This window comes from Ranitomeya imitator, chromosome 1 (genome assembly GCF_032444005.1).
Source record: "Ranitomeya imitator isolate aRanImi1 chromosome 1, aRanImi1.pri, whole genome shotgun sequence".
NCBI lineage: Eukaryota > Metazoa > Chordata > Amphibia > Anura > Dendrobatidae > Ranitomeya > Ranitomeya imitator.
In genome coordinates, this window is record NC_091282.1 from 491274872 (window position 1) to 491288977 (window position 14106).

A 14106-nucleotide genomic window follows, 5' to 3' on the forward strand; every position below is an offset into this window, starting at 1 on the left:
CTCCTTCAATTTATGAAGCAAGACACACATAACCTGTGGCATAGCTGTGGTTGGGGTGGTAGTGCATGTGTCAGAGAAGATGCCAGCATGCCACACTGCCTGGTCTCGATATATAAAAACATTTTTAGGGCAGGACAGTAAATATTTCCATCAAGTGAAGGATGACAGCTGCGTGTGTAATACACCTGTCATATCTGGAAACGCTATTCTCCTGCAGATAGAGCATTAATCTGCAGGTAAATAGTGTTAAATTTGTGCCTGCCTTACTGGAAGCACAACTACAAGGAGAAAATGATCTTATAGCGTCTCTGTAGCCATTCGTAGTCAGTAATAGGATTGTACACAAAGTGATTGCCATCATCACTCCCTTTATTGTGAATGTGCTGTAATCACTCCCTGGCACTGTGACTGACAGCCTGCTCTGCACACACATACTCAAGTGCAAGCTATCAGTCAGTACCGCCCATTAAAAGCCCCTATTATTGAATGTGAGTGGCTACAGGGACGATATAAGAGTTCATTTTCTCCCTGTACCTGTGCTTCCAGTAAGGCAGGTAGGCATGCTTTTAACACATTTACCTGAGGATAAACCCTCTATCTGCAGGTAAACAATGATTCTCATGCCCGGTAAATTACCTTTCCCTTTTGAAAGGGTAGTTCCTCATCATCAGCTTTCTGTCAGTATTATTAGTGCTGGCCCATCCTCTTACTCACCTCCCAGCATGCATTGTGCCTGCCTTTGTCCAATGGATTCAGTGTTCTGAACTGAAAGCTCTCCTTTCTGTTATGCCTGCATACACTTTGACAAACACCAGCCCTGACCTACTGAGGTCTCCTTGTCTGAAGGTGCAATTACCCGATAGGTCTAGCACCTGAGGTAGAGAGGCTTTGGTATGGTTGAAAGGTGCCGATTGTAGCAGAAATCAGATTGTGATACTTTGTACCTCCTCAGTATTGATCTGTCATTTACTGTAAGCCCAGTGCAATGTCTTTCTTTCAGTCAGATCCGTGTGTTCATTAGACGGGTCGATGGAACATAAAGAATACATGACCAAGTACATAAGCGTCTCCAATGTCAAAGGACTTCTGTGGAGTATTGATGTAAAATGGCAAAAATCTTTTTTTAGGCTATTTCAATTTGCCAATAGCATTACTGAGCCAAAAATAGTATGGTATCTTATTTCCCTGTCTTGATATGACATATTACTGGATGAGCTTGGCCAATGGACAGTAATGAAACCCTGATAGTAAGAGCAATGATGCACAATGCTGCTCGCTCAGTGCTTTTGTCTTATAACCACATTTCACCACTTACCTCACACTCAAATTTGTATTGATGAGCCATGCCCTTCCAGACCTAGAACCATGGATGTGGATAGGACTACCTGACATAGTAGGAAGCAGAAGTGGATCAGGACAATTCATATTTCTTTCATCAGTAGCTTAAATAGAATATAGACTTTTCATATTTCACAATAATGGTACGGAGGTATATGAGAGACGGGTAAATGGTTGGAAGTAGCCAGTGTTTACTCGGGCCTTTAGTCTCCTTCACTGTTTTCTGTATGCTGCTTGTCTAAAGCTCGGGGCAAGTTTAATCCAGGTCCCTTTAATTGTTCTCGCAAGCAGATGGTAGACATGAAATCTACTTATTCCTTACAGGCTGCATAAAGATTTCACTAATTAAATTAAATTTGATTACAGTCTAATTTGATCTGCTGATGTGATTCATAGTGGATCTGTAGTATCTACATTAGGTATATGAATGAGAAGGCATTGGGTAAAGGCTTATGACCCGCTCTTGTAACATGATGGTGGAGGAGATGTCTGCATGGTATCTGCATTTACACCTTGAGCATGTATGATAAAGCCACAACAACCTGCCATGGTTTATTCATTCTTGATGGCACAGATTTTGGACACTGCTTTTAATAAAGGTTTTTTAACAGAACTATACACCAGTTTGCTGGTTTGGGTAAAAATGGTTGATCTTTTCAAGTTTTACCGTGCATATACTGTTCCGGGCCATATATGTCACATTTTAGAAATGTGAAAAATGCACCGCATACTTGCTTAAAGACGTGCTTAGTAGTAAAATTAAAGTATACTGTCGGGTGGAAAGCATTACAGCTCATCGAAATGATCTACAAAAGCAGTTTATGACTTGCACTTTCATTGGAGTACTGATGATACAAACCTCAACCTTACAGAACATGCCTGCCCTAGGAAGCCAAGATAGAATGGAAGCCACACTGTACTAAATATAATGAATGGAAGGATAATATAGAAAATTACATTAGACTCACGGATCATAGGTATTGGGAGTTCGATCATTAGCCCACGGTCACACGTCTGTATTTGGTCAGTATTTTACCTCAGTATTTATTAGCCAAAACCAGGAGTGGAACTTTCAGAAGAAAAGTATAATCAAAACTCGTCACCGCTTCTGTATTTTTGACCCACTCCTGGTTTTTGCTTACAGATACTGAGGTAAAAAACTGACCAAATTCTAATAGTGTGACCACAGCCTTAGTTGTGCTGCTTTTAACTGCAGCAGCCCTTAACATGACGGCACCATGTGATCTCCAGTGCTCAGAAATGAGTTTATTCTGGATTATGAGACAGTAGTGATCCTGCGTCTACTATTTCCACCAAATAATATTTTTTTTGTCCCCCACCATCCTTGATTTTCAGGGGATGTGTTTTCTTTTAATAATAACATGGTAATAGAATAAATATCCATGGTCATGTTTATCTCTACTATTGATCTTGGCATATAATTGTGAGGACATGATAATGCGTTTCCCCGTTAACTCCTGCTCTTACCAATGTGTTTTAATTATTTCTGAGTGACTAGATACCAGTGAAGGACCAGTATCCTGAAAGCAGCCTCACAATATGTCAGTTGTTCACCTTTGGAAAGCACTAAGGGTACGTTCACACTAGCGTTGCGCCGCCCTGCGTCGGCGACGCAACGCGCGACGCATCGAAAAACGCGCGCGTTTTGCGACGCGTGCGTCGTTTTTGACCAAAATCGGACGCACAGAAAATGCAACTTGTAGCGTTTTCGTGCGTCCGACGCCAGCGTCGGAAACGACGCACGTGGTGAAAAACGCAACCAAAAAGACGCACGCGTCCCCTATGTTAAACATAGGGGCGCGTCGCCGCTGCGTCGCCGACGCAACAGCGGCGCAACGCTAATGTGAACTTAGACTTAGTGACAGATATAATCATTCCCCATGAAATAGCTTCCCAGTTTCTGGTGGTTATCACGCTGTTCTGGAGGATATTGTCTACATTGGCTGCTATCACTGTCACATATCTGTCCTGCACACTGATTAGACTTGTGGAGCTGTGCTCACCTCAGGAAGCATATGATCATTTCCCTTTCTGACTCTTTTCCAGTTAATGAGCAACCTAAAGTCTCTGGTGCTGCGACAACTTCTGCCCGAGCTGCAGAGGTGAGGCAGTGTGGACTCTCGGGGAGAAGATGACTTACTGTACCCAACTAGGACTGCTCCTCTGGAAGAACTTCACCTACCGTCGGAGGCAAACCGTAAGTTTATGCCTTGTGCTATTTACTTAAAGCTAATTTGTTTTTTTTTCCTGTTTTCCATTACACGCTAAACAGGATTCTCCCATAACAGATTAAAATGATCGCAAACATGCAGTTATTAGGTGTTATCCCCTTCGATTAACGTGAGAATGGAATTGAGATGTTTCTGTCCATCTGGTAGTCATTCCAGAGTCTTTCTCTATACAAATGTTTGTCCGTGGATTTTCACATCTGCAGGTGGTTGTGTTCCCAGTTATACCATGAACTGGTATTGTTACACGTATGCCTGGAATAGTACTGCTACATACTGTCTCTAAAGACGTAGTCTTCCTCAATTCACACCAGTTATCTAACTCCAAGCACCAGAATTTCTATTTTTTTTATCCGGCAAAGTCAGTTTGTGCATGTCTAAAATAGCAGTTTATCCAATTTGTAATTCCATATCAGCCTAAGGATCGCTAACTACTTGGACATGGCCTCCTTGTATAAAGCAATACTATCATGGCAGAACTTTCACGTGCACTCGTTTTTCACTGTATAGATTTACTCCTCCTCATGATTGCCTTATAGCCATATTGTAGTGTACGTATAAAACATCTTAAGAACATGTTCTGAGAAATGGCAGCAGAAAAACAGATTTTGTGAGATTAAGACATGTCTGATCTGGTCAATGTGCCATCTGCCTCGAAGATCAGATGAAATATGACTAAATGCTACTTTCTGGAGTAAAGCATGGCTCAGTTAGCTGCGGTAAGCTACCGTGCCTTTAGTATCAGTATAATAGGTGGTGAGGGTTACATCAGCAGGCAAAGTCTCTTCCCTTGTCTGATGATCAATGCTGACTAAATGACATGGATAGAGGGGGTCAGAGATCACCACTAGAAAGCATGAGTGGCACTTATAAGCAGTTTTATTTTTCTCTTGTCAGTTTTTAATGGCATCCTGCGGTATTATTTTTTTGCGTTTTTTTAGCACACATTGGTTTTTATGGCTTTTTTTGCTGTTAAATACACTGCAACCAGATAGTCAGTACAGGAAAATATGATTAGGATCCCATTTACATAGCTTATGCCATAAGAATGTCTTTTTGGCAATTTAGGCCATTGTGAATGAGCATACCCTTTATTTTTGTACGCAAAAGTAGGAAGTAAAACGTATACCGTGCAGCATACATTTTTTTTCCCTTGGGAGCCTATTATTAACCTATTGTAGCCTTCTGTCGGAATTATATATCAAGGTTCTCCTATATACCTCCAAAAAGTTTTAGGATGATGCAGACTTGGAAATACCTTTATACACTAACTTTTTTTTGCATGCAAGTGATTTCGATCGGCTATCGGGGGCTGATAAGACTAACATAAATCTATTACTCTGCATACGTATCATGTGCCATTTTTACAACATTGTTAATCACTATAGAGCCAGGCAAATGCACACTGAATGGGTTACCAAGCTCAGAGTAGCATTTTGACATCTTTGCAAATGATCCGGAGAGAGAGTCCTGGCGACTGTGTTACAGTACTTTTGATATGAATCAATAGATTATTACTTCTTGATTAGTGTTTCAAGTTCATGTTACACCAGATAACACATAAGACGATCCAACAAGATTCTGCCAAAATAACCTTTGTAATTTGGACACTGGTTAATATTCACAACAGATCACACATACAGTATATCTATTATGGAGATTATGTCTTCCAAACCGGTTACATTAAATGTATTATCTCAATATTATATGGTACAAGTTTAAAGGGAATCTGCTAGGTAATCTGACAGCACCATGAAGTCCTTAGACAGACACCCTGATTCCAGTGATGTATCACTTAGTTTACTGGGTTCAGCAATTATGATGGAGCCACAGTTATCTCTGCTGTAGATTGAGCAGAGCTCAGATATTGAGCTGTGTATAACCCTAACTAGATCACAGCTTTCTGTGTACAATCTATAGTGACAGAGAGCTGCTAATCGATGCTGGGGGCGTGGTTGGACTACACTGCACGTGCTAAGTTGTTCTGTAATGATAATCTCTTTCAGATAAAACACTGGTTGTATTGAAACAGCAAAACACAGCCCAATAAGTGACACATCACTGCAATCAGAATCTGCTCCTACATAATGGTGCTGTCAAATTACATAGCAAAAACCTGCTCACAGATTCCCTTTAAGCTTGACCAATAGAAGTAGGCAGCTAAGAAACATGTAGGCTGAATGCCTCCTGCTTATGTCTAGCCCCGCAAATCTTTTAAGCCTTCCGTATGTCATAGGGCTTAAGGTGCATTTACACTGCACAATTATGTGGAACCATGTTTTTTAAAAGCATCTGAAGGGTAAAAAACTGCATGACAGCAGTTTTAAAAAAATTGAGGGATGCTGTTTTTTTTAATGGTCTCACTTTTGCGGGTTTTCCAATGTCACTTCAAAATAGAATAGGTTCTTATAAAATAAGTTTTGTAAATTTCCTTGAAAAATCACTGCTAAACTTTGAAACCTCCTAACATCCTAACAAAACAAAAGGCCATCTGACAAATGGTGTTGTTGTAAAGTAGAGATATGGTAAATTTTATTTATTAATTTGTGTGGTATGACTATCTGGGTGAAAGGTATAAACATTCAAAATTCCTTTTAGTTGCGGTTAAATTTCTGATCTTTTTATAAATAAACGCAAAGCAAATAGACCAAAATTTACCACTATCATAAAGTATAATGTGTCACGAAAAAAGAATCGAAGTGAGAGCTTTAAGATTTGAAAAATTTTCAAATCTGCATCCTTTGCAAGGCTAAGCATATAAACGATTTTGAAAAAAAAAGTAGTCTAGTAGTGGCCTGGGTGCAGTGTAGGACTGGGTGCCAAGGACCCACCAGGAACTCCAGGGTTCAACTTTTCAGCTACTTGCAAATATGACTTTATCCTCATTCACAAATTTTTATAGTAATAAACTGGGCTGATTATTAAATGAATAAGATGCTGCGATTGTCTGCACATAGTGATTCAAGTGTATTGTGCAACGTACTGCTCATATAAGAAGATAATGAAACACTCCTGCACAGGGGCCCACCGGAGGATTCTTCTGTTCTCCAGTGGGCCAGTCCGGGCCTGCCTGGGTAATTGATCCTGAATATTTATCCTATACGTGGTTTTTATTGTGTAAAGAAGAAAGAAAATGATTGAATTCTTGGCAAGACTATAGCACTTAGAATTGTAAAATGAGTTTAGAACAGCAAAATTGGAAAATTAAGGAAGCGTAAAGAAAAATCTGTGACTGTGTACATGTCGGAAAAAATGCCTGTAGCTTTCTATGTAAGAAACAAAGCTGTGGTTATTCAATTAGATTTATTAACATGTATTTAAGAGCCCACCTACCCTCTGGTTGCACCCCTGGACAATCAGCCTTTTCTCCTGAGCTATCCTGTGTGTGACATGTTTTATGGGCTCAACTGTGTTTCTAGGAGACTTTAGTAAGGCAAATGCAAAGTACAAGAGGAGGCCTGAAATGAAGTTGGCAGCAGCCCTGCATATGCAGAGTGCTCTTATTTTTCCTGAAAAGGTCCCCTAGAGAGATCAGACTAGCTCAGTTAACCTTCACATAGTTGACGGGATGCAGTTCTTGGAATTGAATTAAAGCGGGGCCCCTCTGTGCTGATGATTTATGCAGCTCTTACACAATATTGTTTAACATGTTCATATCCAATGCACATTAGAGTCATAATTACCTCTAGCTAAAAAAAAGTAAATATGTGTCTGATTTGTTTTGCAGTTGCAGCTGCTGGTTGAAATAGCGTGGCCTCTCTTCATCTTCTTCATTCTGATCTCTGTACGACTTTCTTATCCGCCTTATGAACAACATGAATGTAAGTATGAAATCAAAGTAAATACTCTACCTCACCGGATTCATAGAAAAGTCATGGACATACTTCTTTTTAATCTCTTTCAAAGTATAAGACAGTATTTTTTATCTGTCCACCCATCCGGAAGAAATAATAAAGTGATTCTCTTGTTGTAAAAAAAGCTGTGTAATTAAAAATTCCAAGCATCTAGTCAGTTAGCGCTATTCAGTCCCCAGTATGCTTCTTACTGGTTAAGACTCTTATATTTTGGTGGCCATCTTCCATCATTGGGAGTCTAATCCATGCTGGAAAAAATTCTAAAATTGCTATAACCTTGATCAGCACTCATTACAGGTTGACTATCTGCCATTATAAAAAGGCTTTTACAGGGAGTCTTCATTTTGAGCTGCATGTGTTCTTAGGTTCTGTTCATATTAGTAAAGACTTTGGACATAGTATACACGTTATCCCTTATCCATAGCATATAGTATAACTTACTGATAATGGGGTATGACTGCTGGGATCCTCTAAGTAGAATATGAGAACAGGTTTCTGCAGAGTCATATACTCAATCTCATGAGTGGAGCAGAGAATGAGCATGTGCACCACTGCTCCATTCATATGTATAGGACCGCCAGGGATAGCAAAGCACAGCGTTCGGCAGTCCCATGGACAGTGAATTCCCACGCAAAACTCATTCATCCCAATAATAAAAAGACAATTCAAATTGTTGGAATAAAATGGCTCTGAAGGTTATTTTGGGTTACATTAAGACTCAGTAATATAATAAATCAATAAATTACTCAGATAAAATCGTCCAAACACCAATAAACCAATCCACCCATAGAATGGGCGATTTTCCCACAAGTAAACCATCACGACAGTAGGGATAATAAATAAAGGGAGGGAGGGTGGGATCTTCTTTTCTTCATATATCCGGCGGAACGGGGGAAAGAACCACCAAGCAGGGCTTTTTATACTTTTAAAAAAAGACCGCCAAAATAATATTCCAGCAAACCGTTAAAAAGGCGCCAATATAGCCAGTCAGAACCGGTTTGAACTGCTCCTGAGGTAATCGGAGCTGACTCACTGACCTTTGTTTGTCCTTTCATAAACAAAAACAGCTGAAGTAAAAAAACCATAGAATAACATGAAGGCTATTCGGGTTTATGTAGCCATGAGCCCCCCACCTTATTTTCTTATGTATTTGGGTGGGGGGGCTAGCATTCTACTCAAACTTCGCTCTGCAGATCTTTGTTGTCTAGATTGCTAGCAGAGCTATTAATCTGACCCTCAGTGATTACCAACTTATGCCCTTTCCTGTGGCTAGGAGTTCACTTATTTTCTTAGCACAACCCCTTTAAAGATTAATTTGGGGACAGTAAGCTTGGAGATAAAGTGTAAAAGTACTACAGTTCTTACATCCAAACATGTGAGGTCTACGACTCGCTAAATGACATGATTCCACATGCTTTTATGCTGTCTGAAATGCAGGCTTTTCCAGAAAGAGGAACTATATGTGAATACTGTAAAAAAGAAGTTCATATGGTTCATTATTATTGCTTTATTAGCTGGTTCTTTGGACTACGAAAGCGCTTTTTTTTGCATTTTCTTCATTGTACAGTACAGATTGCTGTTTCCTGTTGACTCTGGCAGAGAGCAGAGGTTTTAGAACACTAAACCTTGAAAAGGAATCAAAAAACACTGCCTGCTCTCTGTGTAACGCAATAACCCAGTAGAAAAGTTTTATCTCATACAACCAGCTGCTGTGTGCTGCGTTCAAGGTTCACTGCTAAAGTCATCTGTATCCCCATCATTTTTGGCAATTTCGCCTTGTAAACATGGACTATAGTCTTGTAGTCCAGTCTATGACTGTGGAGTCTCTACATGCAGAAGAGAAGTAGGGCAGATGCTAGAAGACATACACAAAACATCAGAAAATACAGTGATCAAAATATACCCATATTTAATAGCTTGGGTTCCGTAAAAATTCAGAAAGGCTCAAAATACTCAAAAACAAGCGAAACAGGTTGATATGTTTTGTGAGAAAACATTCAGCATACAATGTAATTTATAGCTATTAAGCACTGATTATTCAGAGCTTAGTGGTAAAGATAAGTAAATCCAATTGATGCGAATGAAATTAGTGTAGAATTTTATGAAATTTACCGGTCCAAGAGAATTTGGACAATTTGTGCAAATTGCCCCTTTCTAGTTTACATATTTCAGAAAATTGTAAAAGTCACAGTATGCTAGCCTTTTTTATTATAATGCCTCGAAGCTCACATATAACATGGAATAGCAGTCCATCAGGAGGGACTATCATAACCTGTATAAAAGCCAAGGCAAGGAATGCAGCAGCCATTTTACAAGGGTTTTCCCCAAGAACAAAAGTACATTTTAGTCAATAGGTCTTGGGATAATAAAAAGTTCCATAATTGGATGTTTCTGAATAAAATGTTCCTGTGCCAAGATAATCTTATAAATGTGCCCCTGCTGTGTATTGTGTAATGGCCGTGTCTGACCGTACAGGAACATGGTCTGATCATACCATAGTTCCTGGGCAGAAGAGGAAGTAAAAAAGTATACAAACATTACAGTACCTCAAAGAAATAATTACTTGCAATCCCCTGCTGTAATGTCTGTATACTGTTTTGCCTCCTCCCCTGCCCAGTAGATGTGGTATGATGAGACCATGTCCCTGTACGATCAGACACAACCATTACACAGTACACAGCAGGGGCACATTTATAAGATTATCTCAGCACAGGGACATTTTATTTAAATTCATCCAGTTGTGGAAGTTATTATTATTGTGATACCTTTTGTTTAAAATGAACATTTTTAGATGCCCAATTATACTGTGGCCTGCTGCCAGATTTTGCTTTTTTTTGTTGTACCTACATACCGTACCTAGCATTTTTAGCTACTGTGTGTCTTTGGCAGGGGCTGAGTAAATGAAGTTGAAAAGATTGTCAAAAGTTAATTATAATTTTGTAGAAAATGTATGGTAAAAGAAAATGTGGCAATGGTAATAGACTAGATAGTGTAAAAGGAAAAAAAGCAATAACATGAATATGGGATCCTATAGCAGTATCAGAAGCGCCACCACTGCCACCCACTGCCTGGCAGTAGTACAACCAAATGCAGGTCATGAACAAGGGATGTCTGTGCTGGATTGTTATGTCATGTGAGCTGTGCATCCAATCAGTGGCCACTATTGGGCTGCCATGCTCTCACTTCTCTTGTTTGTTCGGCAGTCATCCCAGAAAAGCGAGGGTGGTGCAGCCTAATAGCTGTTATTGATGGGCCACAGGGCTCACCTTGCATAACAGTGTCATGCGAGCCCTGAGTGACTCCGTGAACAACCCCTTTAAAATTCATCTGTTCAGTTCATGAAGCTCTAAAACATACTACCTGCAGATTTTTTTTATAGTGACAAGTATATTTATGTATTAATGTGATAATGTTTCTAATGATTACGGCATATTGGTGCAGCAAGTGGGGCAAAGGCTTCTTTCTATTTTACTTGATCACTTGAAGCTTCTGTGTTTGTTCAAATGTAAGGCTTTATCAGTTTCTAGTCACTCTGACCTGTGTCAGTAGATATCTGCTGTTTGTGGAGGAAAAACAATATTGATCAAGGTCCATTAGCATGGTTTATGTTACCAGTCTGTGCGATAAAGTGCTGTCTGGTATATTACACAGCCTTACTAGGAGTTAAAAAGTTAGAAAAAATTACTAAAATAAATGAAAAACCCTCACCTTTTCAATACAAGGTGCTGTAGAGACCCTACTAGTATTTACAGACTGGCATGTGACCACTGCAGTCAATCACTGACCTCAGTAGCCATGTATCATACTGATGTAATCATTGTTAATATCTGGGAGCCTATAAACAAAAACTGTGGTGCGCCACCAGAACATCTACCCTGGATCGGTGGGAAAACAATGTCTTTAAATGCACAGTGGACATGATTCTTTGTGAAATCACACCCACTTTGCTTGAACTGCCAAACACAGCTGATTTTCTGAACACAAAAAATGCAGCAAAAAACCCCACAGTGGGAACTTGGCCTTAATATTTTTAGCATTTGTAAACCTTTTTTTGTGGGCTATTTTCTAATGTTTTTGGAAATTTATTACGCAGTGAATCAATCACTGGTGTTTTTTGAGATGAAAATTCCTCAATAACGCTTCATAACGCTCCAAAACAAAAAACGAGCGTCAGTGCTGGGGTTTTTTTCTAGGCTTTTTATTGATTTCTGATGTAAAGTACAGTACAGACCAAAAGTTTGGATACACCTTCTCATTTAAAGATTTTTCTGTATTTTCATGACTATGAAAATTGTACATTCACACTGAAGGCATCTAAACTATGAATTAACACATGTGGACTTATAAACTTAACAAAAAAGTGTGAAACAACTGAAAATTTGTCTTATAATCTAGGTTCTTCAAAGTAGCCAACTTTTGCTTTGATGACTGCTTTGCACACTCTTGGCATTCTCTTGATGAGCTTCAAGAGGTAGTCACCGGGAATGGTTTTCACTTTACAGGTGTGCCCTGTCAGGTTTAATAAGTGGTATTTATTGCCTTATAAATGGGGTTGGGACCATCAGTTGTGTTGTGCAGAAGTCTGGTGGGACCACAGCTGATAGTTCTACTGAATAGATTGTTAGAATTTGTATTATGGCAAGAAAAAAGCAGTAAAGAAAAGAAAAACGAGTGGCCATCATTACATTAAAAAATGAAGGTCAATCAGTCTGAAAAATTGGGAAAACTTTGAAAGTGTCCCCAAGTGCAGTGGCAAAAACCATCAAGTGCTACAAAGAAACTGGGTCACATGAGGACTGCCCCAGGAAAGGAAGACCAAGAGTCACCTCTGCTTCTGAGGATAAGTGTATCCGACTCACCAGCCTCAGAAATTGCAGGTTAACAGCAACTCAGATTAGAGACCAGGTCAATGCCACACACAGTTCTAGCTTTAGACACATCTCTACAACAACTGTTAAGAGGAGACTTTGTGCAGCAGGCCTTCATGGTAAAATAGCTGCTAGGAAACCACTGCTAATGACAGGTGCAACAAGCAGAAGAGACTTGTTTGAGCTAAAGAACACAAGGAATGGACATTAGACCAGTGGAAATCTGTGCTTTGGTCTGATGAGTCAAAATTTGAGATCTTTGGTTCCAACCACTGTGTCTTTGTGTGCCGCAGAAAAGGTGAACGGATGGACTCTACATGCCTGGTTCCCACCGTGAAGCATGGAGGAGGAGGTGTGATGGTGTGGGGGTGCTTTGCTGGTGACACTGTTGGGGATTTATTCAAAATTGAAGGCATACTGAACCAGCATGGCTACCACAGCTTCTTGCAGCGGCATGCTATTCCATCCGGTTTGCGTTTAGTTGGACCATCATTTATTTTTCAACAGGACAATGACCCCAAACACATCTCCAGGCTGTGTAAGGGCTATTTGACCAAGAAGGAGAGTGATGGGGTGCTACGCCAGATGACCTGGCCTCCACCGTCACCAGAGCTGAACCAAATCGAGATGGTTTGGGGTGAGCTGGACCGCAGAGTGAAGGCAACAGGGCCAACAAGTGCTAAACATCTCTGGGAACTCCTTCAAGATTGTTGGAAGACCATTCCCGGTGACTACCTCTTGAAACTCATCAAGAGAATGCCAAGACTGTGCAAAGCAGTCATCAAAGCAAAAGGTGGCTACTTTGAAGAACCTAGACTATAAGACATAATTTCAGTTATTTCACACTTTTTGTTAAGTATATAATTCCACATGTGTTAATTCATAGTTTTGATGCCTTCAGTGTGAATGTACAAATTTCATAGTCATGAAAATACAGAAAAATCTTTAAATGAGAAGGTCTGTAACTTTTGGTCTGTACTGTATGTAGCGACTTAATAACAGAAAACACCTGTAGAATCGTCAGGTCACTTCCTTTAAACCCACGGTGTCTTTAAAAATCTAAAACTAATTAATACCAATCAAAAGACTAAACCTATTAACAAGTTATTTTCAATAGAAATGAATAGGAAGAGTCTTTCAAGTGTTTTATGAGCAATTTTCAGGCCGTTTTTGGAGCTCAGTTAGTCCAAAAGACTCCTCAAAACGTTCTGTGTGCACATAGCCTACTGGACCATCCATGCAGTATAATGGCCCCCACACCTCACCACACTGTATAATGGCCTCCACTAGCCCTTCAAATAGTATAATGGCCCCCACGCAAACCTAAACACTGTATAATTGCTTACATACATTATAATGGCCCCCACATAACCCTCCAAATATTATAATGGCCCCCACATAGACCTCCATATATTATAATAGCCCCCACACAGACTTCCATAGAGCATAATGGGCTCCATAGTTCCCCATATAGTTTAATGCAGCCCATAATCCTCCATATAGTATAATGCAGGCCCCATAATCCATGCAGTATAATGCACTCCCCATAGTCCTCTATACAGTATTATGGTCACCACAATGTACTTGCAGATTTAAACAAAAAACAAAAAAACACAATACTCACCTCTTCTCCTCCTCATTCCCCCACTGCTCTGGTCTCTGCAGCAAGCATTCTGAACCCCATGCACAATTCAGGGCAGCAGGCGCTATGTAGTCCAGGATGCTGATACAGTTAAAGTTGCAATGGCGGGTGCGGGGCACTGGCACCGCGCCACCACTGTCTCACAGAACCCATAG

General features: G+C 40.0%; 1 protein-coding gene across 2 annotated transcripts in view; it reads left to right on the plus strand.

The window, feature by feature from the left end:
* Positions 1 to 14106, plus strand: part of ABCA1 (ATP binding cassette subfamily A member 1) — a 132128-nt gene that overhangs the window by 28055 nt on the left and 89967 nt on the right. For both annotated transcript variants that reach the window (XM_069765939.1, XM_069765928.1), the window contains exons 2-3: positions 3406 to 3556; positions 7315 to 7408. In XM_069765939.1, coding sequence (XP_069622040.1) covers positions 3491 to 3556; positions 7315 to 7408 — 160 coding nt within the window. In that variant the 5' untranslated portion in view covers positions 3406 to 3490. The remainder of the gene's footprint in view (positions 1 to 3405; positions 3557 to 7314; positions 7409 to 14106) is intronic.